This window comes from Etheostoma spectabile, chromosome 1, assembly GCF_008692095.1.
Source record: "Etheostoma spectabile isolate EspeVRDwgs_2016 chromosome 1, UIUC_Espe_1.0, whole genome shotgun sequence".
NCBI classification, from domain to species: domain Eukaryota; kingdom Metazoa; phylum Chordata; class Actinopteri; order Perciformes; family Percidae; genus Etheostoma; species Etheostoma spectabile.
Window position 1 is genome coordinate 29,848,256 of NC_045733.1, and position 13,163 is coordinate 29,861,418.

The following is a 13,163-nucleotide window of genomic DNA, read 5'->3' on the forward strand; positions in this document are numbered from 1 at the left end:
CGTGAGACTTTATGTTTTTTGCGTAAAAATTTAAAAAGAAAACTGTTTTTGACGTTTCGGTCGTCATTTTCAACACTTTTGTCATTCTAGCCACTTTTTCTGACATTTTTAAAGCTATTCCCGACACATTTCTCGCTTTTTTCCCGTTTTTTTTTTTTCTTTTTCATTTTCTCTTTCAAATGCTATACAACTGAATGAAACAACCAAATTTAATGAAAGTAGTGACCTGATCATTTATATTACTTGTGAAGAGCATTGTATGGAACCATCCACAACAGGAGAGTTAAAAAGAGAGAAGACAAAAAGATAATGCGTGTGAGTGATTTTATTTACAGTTAAACAGTCCTGTAGATCTGGTCGCTGTACAGAACCTTCACCACATCTAAAAAGGACCTTTGCACATGTTATAAAATGTGACTTCTGCAAAGGGGCGAGGTAAAATGTACATGGCCCCAGATTCTGCAAAATCATTCAGATTGTATAACTTTTTAACAACAAAAATCCACAGATGAATGGCAGCTTTTCTCTCCTGGTTCACTTTTTAGGGGAAAAGTGAAACGTGCTGACTTTTCCAGTTTTAAACACATGGTTGACATTCATGAGACCTTCTTGAGTTTAGACTCGAAGGTCCTCCTTTAACCATTGCGTCAGTCTTCGCTTTTGACTAACATTCACATGAAAACGATAAGAAATGTGCGCTGACAGACAAGTTCTTCTTCTCAACTTGAATCCAGTTCTATCCAGAATTTATTTGGTACTATTTCCCCCGACAGCATCTCTTCAACGCGCTAACAACCCGCGACAAATGTCTATTTCCCTTCCATCATTTTAATGGAAATAAGATCTGAACTTTAAAAATGCAGAAGTTGAGATTATTTTGTATGCATTCAGAAGAAAAATACAAACATTCCCAGTATGAAGTTACACATTTACAGATCTGCGTACCTTTGTTTTGCATTTTCTTCATTAAAGTCCTGATTTACTTCCTGTACTTTTAGAAACACTAGTGCATGTTAATTAAAACGGTATAAACTTTACTTAGTATAGATTTCGTCGGAGGGCATTTTAACACAGAAAATGAACTCTCCTCTAGTTTGCAGTCATGCATTGTTTTCCAGAGAAACAGTCTGGAGGGGAAAAAAGTCTGAACACTGATGATGTTTAAATGTTGCCACTTCTGCATTTGTGGTGCATGAGAACAGGGAATTATCTGCATGGTATCATCATGTTTTGAAAATATTTACCTTGGAAATTCTTCTGAAATGGCTCTAGAGTCTGCGGGATCTACAAAATTCAGTTCATTCATTAATGTGGTGAAATGGCGAATGCTAACTAGAAAATAATCGCTCCCCAACTTTCTGTTACCGCATCGTCGTTATTTCCTTTGGGCGCTGAAATGAGAATCCCTTTTTGGTATGGAGGAGATAAAGCTGGTGCATGAAACAAGATGTTGCCGTGTTGGGTATTTTAAAACAATACCCCACACAAAAAGATGACAAACATAAAATCTTAATAACGCACCATGGAGAAATCACAGAAGCCACCTTTAGGTGCGACACTCATCAATTGATGTGAAACACACAAACAAGATACTGTCACGGGGCGAACATGTAGTACATGCATAAACATTTAAAAAGGCTGGTTATGGAAATAGATATCTAAATAATTAGAGAAAGCCTGGGTAAAGCTGCTTTTTTTCTGGGATATTACCAACAAATTGGGTGTGTGCTCACTTTGTTTTACCTCCAAATAAAGTGGTTTAGATCCTCTGGAGATCCTGTCAGACTGACAGAAATGAAGAATTACAAAATTATAACTCCAAAGTTGCAATATACCAGAGTTTTTGTTTTAAGAGATGCAACAGGCTTTTGTAAAAAAAAAAAACTGGAAACATCCAATATGGCCGCCAAAACGCTAAATCACACTGAAGTGTTTTTGGGCAGTGGCAACGTGCCGAAATGTGACTGGGCCGGCATCTTACTTGGTTTTGTGTGTTTATGACAAACCGTTCATACTGTAGTGAGTCGGCACGTTTAGTACGAAGACGATCGACAGTAACGCAGCTACTTCCTTTGACGTAAATATTGCGCCATCCTACGAACGATCACTTCTTTTTTTAAAGTTCCAAAACAAGTTTTGTAAACAAACTAAAAATATTCAGTTTGGGAACCAAACTGGGAAGTTAAAATGAATTAAATGTAGAGCGTCCTAGTTAATGGTTTTGGCAGTACAGCGGACATTTATCTTTAGATTCTGCACTAACATTCACGATTAAAGGCAGCTTTAAAAAGTGGTTTTCAACATTTAAATTAGGGCTGCAACTAATGACATTTGGCCAATCTGATGATTAGTTTGTCAATTCATAAAGCATGTAATCACTTTCAGTCCAACCTTGAGTTCATTTTTTTTCATTTTTGGTATAGCCTACTGATCATTACAGCTCTGATGTTAACCTTTTTTCGTTTGATGCCGACTCATAAAGCACACACAACCTAGTCATCATTTACAACGGACAATAAATCCGTACTACAACATTGTGTTTCGGGCGCTCCGGTTGAAACCGCGACACGACAAACGCCCAGCGACAACGATTAAAACAATTAACGCCGACATGAAGAAGACACTACAATAAATAAAGCTCACTTTTATAAATAGAGTTTTCAGGTTAAAATATTGCTAATATTAGTCTTCATTTGCCGTTTGACTATACAATATAAATGTTGCATTTAAAAAAAAAAAGATCCTCTACTGCTGTGTGTGTACAGCATAACTTCCACAGGATTTCCAAGGAAACGTTGTGCTTATGAACGGTTTGAGTGGCGTTTCCGTCGTCCGTTAGTTGAGATGGAGTCTGTAGGGCTCTGGTTTTGATTGGTTTCAGGCTACATAACGCTGAACGCTGCCCACTGTACCTGTTCATGATCACTTGCGGAGTTTTCTCAAAAACATTCACAGTCTTCCAACAGGTTTCCTGAGCTCGTCTTAAAGCGATGACGTGGGGGGGGGGGTTGACCCTGGTTTGTGTGAAGGCGAGAGTTTCACAGGTAAGGCTCCCCAAACGTCCTGCGGCACTCCATGACCCCGGTGCTGGGCGGACGGTCACAGTTATGAGTCAGCTTCACCAGACTCGGCACCAGGCGGTCGTACGCCAACTTGTACTCACGATCGAAGGCGTCTGAGGGAAGAAGAGATGAAACAAAAAAGTCTTTTAATCAAGCTCTACCATTTCTATCCTTTTAAAAGCTGCTCTTACAAATATTTTTCCATCGTCATTAGCTCAAATGACTATGAACACGCTCAGAGAATATCAACTGGTTCTGCAGTTGTCCTCAGTTCTATGGAGGGTTTAAGTGTACTACCAGTCTATATCCACGACGTTCCACTTCCAGGATTGCTCCATTTCGGCCGGAAATTCTGCAAGATGTCAGTCTTTTTGGTCCGTTGTCTGTCACCTTCCGCTTTCTTTGTGTTGGCTTTTTAAACTCCAGTGGATTGCTGAGGACTATGGTTACCTGCTCATCTGTGCAGGGTAAATAAATCCAGACAGCTAGCTAGACTATCTGTCCAATCTGAGTTTTCTGTTGCACGACTAAAACAACCTTTGAAATAACACGTTCCACCAAAACAAGTTCCTTCCAGAGGCGATTTTGCAGCGGCACCGTGGCTCTGTCTGGCACTAAGCACAGTCCATGACGATTGTGATTGGTTAACAAAATGCCAAAAAACCAGAGCACACTTTCCTCCCATCCCAGAGTGCTGTGTGGACTAGCCAGACCCTCCTCCACAGCACTGGGGAGGAAGGTTCTATGAGTTCAAACCATGCCAGAGCCTCTGTGTTACTGCAGCACAGCACAGGCAGATGAACGGCACCCGCCCTCCCTCTCCATGCCTCCAGTGCCCGTCATCCGGCTGACGTTTTGCTCGCGGAGCTCCAGCAATAAGGGAGGGTGGGCGCAGTTCATCTGATGTAAACAGCGCAGCTTTCTTTTTCTTTTTTTGGAGCGAAAGGTGAGCAATTGGAGGAGAATGGGATAAAATCAGAGTTGAGCGTGGATTGGCCGTGGACCATGAAATTCTCACCTTTCCACTTCACTCCCATGCTCTGCTTAGGGTCAGCTTGTTCATGCTGCCCCCTCGTGGCCAAAAAAAAATCAATTATTGCAGGTTTAAACCAAATTCTTCACTTTTTTTTTTACTTCATTCAAAAATATAAATTTTATCCCAAAACCCAACTAATATGTATGTATTAAACAAAAGATTAAACCACGGGCACTGATACAATACTGTTAAAATAATCCTGTCTTTAAAAACTGGAATATGTGACATTATGACATCATGTAGTCCTTTAAACTAGTCATAAAACTCACCAATATCAATGTTATCTTTTCCCAGAGCCACCAGAGAGAGGAAGAGGACGTCTCTGTACAAACTCCTGAGGAGGAGAGAGTTGCTTGAGTTATCACTTTGCTTTCAAACATATCATTCTCATCATTTCCTTTTCTAAACACAAATGCATGTTTTACTCTTTCAATACAACCACATAATAAGGTAACTTAAGTTAAGTCCAAATTTATTTCGTTTAACAACATACACTTCTGTGACGCAGTGTATTTAGTCATATGTTGTGGAAAATACAAGTGGAACACAACGATAATAAAGATTGATTTACAGGGCAAACTCCAGTGGATACACTGCCTTCATAGCAATCATCACATCAGTTTCATCAAAGATTAGACTGTTTCAACTCGTCAGACTCTCTTTTTAAGCCACTAAGTTTGTTATTGTACTGTGAGTGGATTCAAATTTACAAATTTGACTGAAAATCACATAATGTATCAGCATCAAAATAGACTTGGTATACTAAATATCAAATGTAAAGTACTCTTTATGCAGATTTTCAAAATACAAATATTATAGAGATCATAATTATTGATGCATTGTGTTCATCACTTTAATGAAGCAGCATGTAAAGATGGAGCTGATTTTAACTACTTTATATACTGCTGTAACAATATATCATAATTTATTAGACCTCGGGTCAAATTTGACCTGTTTCTGGGTTTCTTTCAACCAAATTGCCCAAAAATAACATGTTTGGTACCAAGCCTGGTGGACACCAGACCCTGCTGAGTTGGAACTGAGTGGGTCGGGGGAAGACTCGATCAAGCCGCTCAAATGCCTCTGGGCTCATTAGATCGACCTAACACCAATCCGAGAAGATCTGCTTCAACGTCGCTGTGCTAGCGCCATCAAGTTCATCAGGGTGTTCCCAGGCAATGGTGCCACACTTTTAGTAATTATAGGATTATTTAATTTTATAGCAGTTGAGAAAAGCGGTTTAAATGGTTGAACAGTATCTTGACTGAACTTGGACAAAACTCTTCCTTCGATCTGAAATATCAGTCAAAATATTTTACAATGTCTGCTTTTTAACTCTAAACTATTAAATCATAAATGAGGTTAATTGAACATGAATTTGAAAAAATAATTGTAGAACTAGTGTTGGTGTAATGATCTAAACTAACTACATTAAAAAAAAAAAAAAAAATGTAGTGGAGTTAAATATTTCCCTTTTGAGATGTAGCAGAGTAGAAGTATATAGTAACATAAAATGGAATTACTCAAAAGAAAAGTATCTCAAAATTGTACTTAAGTACAGTACTTAGTAAATGTATTTAGTGATTTTTCACCACAAAATCTTGGTGAAGAAGTAAACAAAACTTTTTACAGCAACTTTAGAAGGGATGTGAGATAGTCAAAGACAGATTTTGGGAGGAATATGACTTTAGGTACACACAATATGAACTATATGAGCTTTACATATTAGTTTACACATGGAAGAATCTCTACATATGTTGAGGTGATGACTAGGACTGGGTGCCGAATTCAATACTTTTTAGGCACCAACCAAATTGCCCTAGATGTTGCTGGAGGCCCAGTTTAATAGTTTTTAATATTTAACTTAATATTATACTGCTCCGTCTCTTTCAGTTTAGGGGTCCTTGGCTTAAAAAACCGTTGAAGACCTCTGCTCTAAAGTTAAATTAGTGATCCAGATTTGACGTGTCGGTGCTGACCTCTGCCTTTTGACTCCGAGCGCCTGAGCCAGCAGCTGCAGCAGCTGAGCCATCGGCCGGCCGACGTCGTTCCTCTGGATGCTCTTCACCACGCTCTGCAGCAACTCATCGCTGAACGGCTTCTCCTCCTCCGGGACCGGCCGGGACAGAGGGTAACCCACGTCTGCCGAAACACATGCACGTAGTTTAGTTCAGCACTGGACTCGTCACATAAGCGCTGGAGCCATGAAACGACAATGCAAAATGAAGATGGTTTTTATCTCCGATCTCTGATTAGTTCTCATGAGACAGGTTTTCCCTCAGATGAAAAATACTCAGGGCTGGGTACCTGTACTGGTATAAAGCAGTACTTCATTTGTCATATACTGTATGCTGAGTTAGATCTAGTAAAAGTAACAATTCCCCGAAGAAAAGTTGTTAGCACTTAACATAACAGCTCGGCATGTACTGTAGAAACAAGTCTGAAATATTTCATTATTATACAACTTGTTTTTCCTCTTTTCCAACAATGTCAATAATAAAAAATATTTAATAAAAAACACGTTTTAACGTTCTAATTAAAATTTGTAATAACATTTTTTTTAAATTACACATTTTTTGTTAAATTTAGAATAAATGGCAAAACCAAACTTACCACACAGATTATTATTATTATTATATACTTAATTTTAATATTTAGAGTCAAAACTGTCATGCAGAACCCAGCAAGTGCAATGGAGAAAATAATTCTTAGAGCTTTCTACGCAATTATGATTCAAGAGTCATTTCTATTAATTTGAGAGCATAATTTATTATTTTGCACATTTCTTCTTCTCCATGACACCTGTTGCACTCTGTCCCTTTAAGAATGTTGTTATACTATTTCTCTTAGAAATGGATTTATGAGCTTGTCTGAAATATAAATGGGGAAATGAACCCGTTAAAACACAAAGTAAAGGCACTCATGAGAACCAGCAGGGTGAGGCTGGTGTTCAGTACCCAGCCCCTTAAGTACGACAACAATGTCCATCTTTAGGAGTTAAAACATTTGGATGTCAGCGAGTGGGAAAAACACATTCACCAGAGATGCAAACCTACATTCAAATACAGAGCAGGGTTGCATTTGACACAAACACTTTTCCAACAAGAGTTTCACGAAACAAAACAAAAAGAATCCCTCCGTAAATCTTCACACTGCACAGACACTTTCATTCCAAAAACACTGTGAAACCATGGAAGAAGTAGAGGCTGATTTTCCACAGACGACACTGCAATGCATCAGGCAAAGAGCACATAACAGAGGGAGACACAGCAGCAGCAGGCCTCGGACAGTACAGGACACAAACAACAGGACTCATCTGTGGGAGTCTGCAGCAGAGATGAACACTCACTGTCTAACAACAGAGTACAATTAAGCCCTGAAAGAAAGAGAGCAGACAGAGCACAAGGATTAGCCGACTCCCAGGAGGAGCTAGCTGCCTCCCGTCGCCTCCTTCTCCATTAAATAATCAATTACTAAAAACTGGGCTAAGCAACAGATGTGTTCACATGAGAGAATTCTAACGAGATGATGTGATTAAAAGAGCTCCAGTCAGAGCTAAAACTATGGAAAACCATCATGGAAATATCGTATTTCTGTTTGTTTCATGTATTAACGTGAGGAAGGTTAGAGTCTCGTCATCGCTCCACGCAGATCTGATGTTTTCCTGTTCCACCTTTTTCATCGGTGGACGTTCCAGCCACTTACTTCACATACATCATGATTAATGTACTAAGCCTGTTTCCAGACATGCTTTCACCTGAGCCCAGCATAAAAACATTTTCACGACTTTTAGCCTGTTTTAGAATTTCCAGTGTTTCTTTTTTAACCCTCCTGTTGTCCTCGGGTCAAATTTGACCCGTTATCGAAATGTCTATGTCAGAAATATTGGTTTCCTTTGAACCAAATTACCCCCAAATAACATGGATGGTTCCCTACAACGCTCTTCGTAAGTAAAATTAATAATCACTACTTTTAACAGTTTCTAAACAGTATTCTGACTAAACTGTCACATACACAAGTCTTTCAATATCCATCAACATATACAGTACATTCCTCTAAAATTTGCGTTTTTGACTCAAACATTTGGTACGATTTCCTATAAACGAGGTATATTTCAAATTCAATTTCCTTGCGGGAGTCATCCCAAAAGGATTAATAAAGAGAAGCCTAAGTCTATTGACCACTCCAAAAAGATGTAACACTAGTGGTAATAAGTTGGTGTTAGTGGTGTGAACACACGTATACAGTACTGGTGGTAGTGGAAAAAAGCATCAACAGTCTAAAAAAAGGGACAAAAATGTGGATGGAAACGCAACACTTTCCTTTCCTACCTACTGTAAAATGATTTAAAGTTTGGTTGAAGGTCTAGGGAGAAAATTGCTTAAAGGGGCAATTTCCCTGTGAAAAGTATTGGTTTTCACTAGTTAAGTTTCGAACCAAATTTAAAACAAACTTTAAACAAATTTCCAGAAGTTTGGCAAGACAAAATGCAAATCTGAGCACGTTTCGATTTACTACTGTTATGCAAATCCCAGGAGTTTGACACATCCCGATAAACAGCTGGTGGAGCTAATTCTCCAGTTGGGCGCCATTTAACCATTTCAGAAGAAGATGGTTCGAAAGAGATGCTGTACTTAAGAGCGTGCCAATCAAAACTCCAACGGACTAAAACAATGTGGAAAACATGAGGGGAATATGTATTTTTTTAAAGAAGGATACCGTCTCCTCGTCGCTTCACACAGACCTGATGTTTTCCTCTGCCGCCATTTTCATCTCTTCAGTTGACGTTGATATACTGTCAGCCATGTTTAAAGTCTGTTTCTGTTGCACCTTGTCGCATTTTGCTTTTAGCAATAAACCAACTTTTTCCTCCTCAGCCAAAAGTTTTTGTGATATTCCCCAAAAAAATTTGGTGCAAATTAAAAATGTGCAACAAAAAAAAAGATGGCTGTAAACACACTGCCACACTATGTAGACCAGCGCTTCCAGAAGTTAAACCACGACTCCTGTATATAGGAAATGTTTTGGCATGTCAACCCCCCCCTCCAAAAACAACACGCATATACATGCAAACAACGGATCTTATAACAACTTGTAGTACTTACATAACACAAAATACAAAACACTGCAGTCACACAACTAATTGGTTAAAGGTTGTTGTTTTTCTTCATTTTCTTTAAAAGTAAACTAAGATTAGAGATTAGATTAGCTAAAATTTGAGGACAAACAGAAAAACAAAGCAAATGCCTTTGGTTCAGAGCATGGTGGGAGAAGCTCCAGCTCCCTGAGGTACACAAAACACAACATATCTATATGTAAATTGTTTCTTAATCTCAGTCTACGCCTGCTGTTAAAGCTAAACAAATATCCCGTTCACTCTGCTGGAATTGAAACAGCTTCTTTTTGTATTTTATCAAAAGTTTTCGGTTGCTTTCTTGTTGCTTTGAGGATACTTTGAAGTTTAGCTCCACTGTTCCAAAGAAAACGTTTTAAAAACCAGTTTGAGCAGCAGTCAGTTCTCATGTGAGTGTTAAATACACGAGTGCCTGATGAATTGCAAACTGCAGACAGACAGAGAGAGTGAGAGCAGTGGGACTCACTGTATGTGTTCCACAGGATGTAGAGAGGCTGGATTGAGTCCTGGTGCAGCTTGAGGTTGTCCCACAGGATCTGGATCAACACGTGTTTACTGTCCTCCGACATCCAGGGACGAGGGACCTGATGAGAGAGAGAGAGAGAGAGAGAGAGAGAGAGAGAGAGAGAGAGAGTCATTTACAGACAAAATATCGGTATCTGTGTCTCCCTATGCTCTTCTGATTCACATAAGGCACTACCATTTTTACCATATATAGGCTTATTTTTTTTGTATATCGTAAAATAATAATAGGAATAATAAGAATAATAATAAAAAAAGGGGAAATTGCTAAAAATATAATATATGTAATAATATATATAATATTATTGGCACTCTAATACAATTTAACTTTTATTTGACACTTGCCTAAAATTTCTCTCTACTTCCACGACAAAAGTTTAAACCAATCCCTTAAAAAAAATGTATCTGTTTTTCCATAAGAATCTGTAAAAAAACAATGAAACTTAAAAAAACATAGTTAGTTAAATCCATATACAGTATATCAAAGTGTGGCTTCCAGTTTATATTTGTTTTTGCCAGCATGCATGCGTGCATGTGTGTGTGTGTGTGTGCTTGTGTGTGTTGTGTGTGTGTGTGTGTGTGTGTGTGTGTGTGTGTGTGTGTGTGTGTGCGTGTGTGTGCGTGCCTGACCTGGGAATCTCTGTTGCAGTGGTCAGATGTGAGCATGAGACCGGGCAGGTTGCTGGGCAGGTCCAGCCGTCTGAAGTACCAGACCAGGTTCCAGTAGATGATGGGATGATGGTCCACCATGTCGGCCTCTGTGATCACCGGGTCGCCCTCGTTCTCCAGCAGACTCTCCAGCTCCTTCCACAGCACCAGCGGGCTCAGGTAGGGAACCGTCACCGGCTCAGGGTTGTGGAGCCGCCAATCCATGCTCAGCGGCTCCTGGGTGGGACAAAAAGGAAAGAGGTGAGGTTTATTTGTGAATGGTCTGCTGATGAGCGACACAAAGTGTCTGGGAGGTTGTCTAGACCACAGGCTGTGAATAAAAATGAGGAATGAGGAAGTCAAGTTGGGCTTAAATAATAAAACCTGATCTAAGCCTGGCGCCTGGACAACCTAATATTGTACAACAAATCCCAGTAAACTACCAAAACAAACACTACCAAGATTTTCAAGGAGACTAAAAACAAGTTCCAGTTCTCATCTTCACATCTTCTACAATCTGACACCGTCAAAGCATTAATTCTGCTTTTAATGGTTAGGTTTTTCTTTTAAAACTGTTTTTTTTTACATTTGTTATTATAATAATGTCATTATAAATTGATTATGTACTCCATAGACACTGATGATGCAAGTACTGCGAAAGTCATGTCTTTAAGCCAAGGGGAACTGCAGGGCCTGGTAATAATACTCTGTAGGTTTGTTACTATGAGCCACACCTTTTACATTACACAATCATTTGATCCATTATTAACATACAACTATTGATTGTTGCATCTTTAAATGTTGCAAACACGAAGAGAACATCCAGTTAGATTGTTGTGACATGTAGATTCTTTTCGGAGCTGAACCTTTAATTGTCTCTGCATTCATTTCAAAGTCCACACGGGTCTTTGACTTCTTCTTCTGGTTTAGTTTGCATTTATGTACATCTGCTTACCAAAACAATCTGACAACTGGCGTTTTATTGTACAGCAGATTTTACGGCTAGTTTTGCACTTTATCTTAAGAATCTGCTGACAAACCTGAACCTTTTCTTAGGCTTTAACATAAAGTTTGTCACTATAAAAAAAAGTCAAACTAGTATTGAATGATTGAAATACGCTGACCAGATGCTGGTTAAAAAGTGCTTGAAAAGCAGCTGGTTAAAACTGCTGTTTAGGTGGTGTAGTCCTACACCACGCGCCGTACCACACCGGGAGCGTCTCAGAAGCGGAGCGTCTTGCCTGCTCGACGCGCACATTTTAATATCTCTACAAATACTTGAAGGAACAACCACATGTTTACTAATCTAGTATCTTCCTTCCACTCCAAGCACTCCTGCAGTTGAACTCTATGCCTTCTCCTTTCTGGTAGTGTTGTCCTTATAAAAAGGATTTGTGATGTCTATTGTCTTTTTCCACCTCCAGGATGGATCTCTTGTCGCCCCTAGTGTAGAGGAGATAAATACTAATATTGAGGAGGTCTTTTGGTAAATGGACTGAATGCTCTCGCTGAATACACCTGCCGCGTATATTCAGAGGAGCAAAGAGACGCTTCACAAACGCTTCTTGGAAGCACCGGGACGCGGCTGGTGGAATATCACGCATTGACTTGATGGCTGTGATTGCTCGGGGGGCGGCGCGGTGCATCCACAACGCAGACGCGGCGGTTGAAACATAGGGGTAACATCTGGGATATATGTGTTGAGACGTACCGTGGTCTCATTGAGACGGCTGGGCAGGCTGCCTGATGTCGGCACACAGCGGTTGAGTTGGGATGCTTCGTCCAGAGGACCAAAGGCGCTGACGCTGCGGGCCATGGGCGCTCCGGGGGACAGCGCCCCCTTCCTGCGCTCCGAGGGGATGTTGATGCCTTGAGCTCTGGTTGATCGAGCCCTGTGAAGACGCAGCGAGGACAGTCAGCTTGTAACACAAACACACCACTCACAGCCGCAACATTTAAAAAAAAAAAAAACACACAATTATTCATTATTTATTAAGTTAAGGGTATTTTTAGTCTGCAAAACAGTGAATCAAGGTGTGGTTTAGTTTTACTTTACACAAAGAACACATATCGCCGACAAAACAGATTCCAGATGTTTAAATCACAATAATATTCAGCAAAAACACAAACTAAATACAGTACATCACATTATCATATTATTCTGCTGCCAAATGTCCTGGCATCAGGGTATCATGAACTTCATCCCCATTGCACACATTTTATAACCTTGTGATGGTTTTTATACAAACATGTAGTCTCTCTGTCACACACACACACACACACACACACACACACACACACACACAAATCAAGAACTTTATTTGCCATTTGTGTTTTCACACATAGGAACTCTTGTGCAGTAGTTACTCAGAGTCAAGTTGAGTTTAAAAAGACACACAAAGCATTTACATTATAATAAATAAATTTCACAAAACTAGTAAAAAGTACCAATAAAATAAATAAATTGCATTCCTAAATTGCAAAAAATATAAATGCATATTGCCCTTGGCCCCAAAGACACCCCTTATATAGATATTAAAGTGCACGGTTATTATTAAAATAGTAAAAAATAAGATGCACAGTTGTATTGCACAGTATGTTACGTTACACACAGCAAATATTTCATTTTGTTTTGGCCAAAAGTCTCCGGCAGCTGGAAAGAAGCTCTTATAAAATCATGTTGTCTTTGTGATGATGCTGTCTGCTCGCTTGTGCCTAAGATTATATGTACAGTTTTTGTGTACGAGCAGGGGGTGAGCTG

At 39.5% G+C, this 13,163-nt stretch overlaps 1 protein-coding gene across 6 annotated transcripts in view; it reads right to left on the reverse strand.

Moving 5' to 3' along the window:
- Positions 1 to 309: 309 nt before the first annotated feature.
- LOC116693449 (C-myc promoter-binding protein) overlaps positions 310 to 13,163 on the reverse strand; it is a 77,821-nt gene continuing 64,967 nt past the window's right edge. For all 6 annotated transcript variants that reach the window (XM_032522483.1, XM_032522466.1, XM_032522451.1 and 3 more), the window contains 6 exons: positions 12,114 to 12,294; positions 10,385 to 10,639; positions 9,699 to 9,816; positions 6,078 to 6,240; positions 4,368 to 4,432; positions 310 to 3,175 (listed from right to left, as the gene is read on the reverse strand). In XM_032522483.1, coding sequence (XP_032378374.1) covers positions 3,039 to 3,175; positions 4,368 to 4,432; positions 6,078 to 6,240; positions 9,699 to 9,816; positions 10,385 to 10,639; positions 12,114 to 12,294 — 919 coding nt within the window. In that variant the 3' untranslated portion in view covers positions 310 to 3,038. The remainder of the gene's footprint in view (positions 3,176 to 4,367; positions 4,433 to 6,077; positions 6,241 to 9,698; positions 9,817 to 10,384; positions 10,640 to 12,113; positions 12,295 to 13,163) is intronic.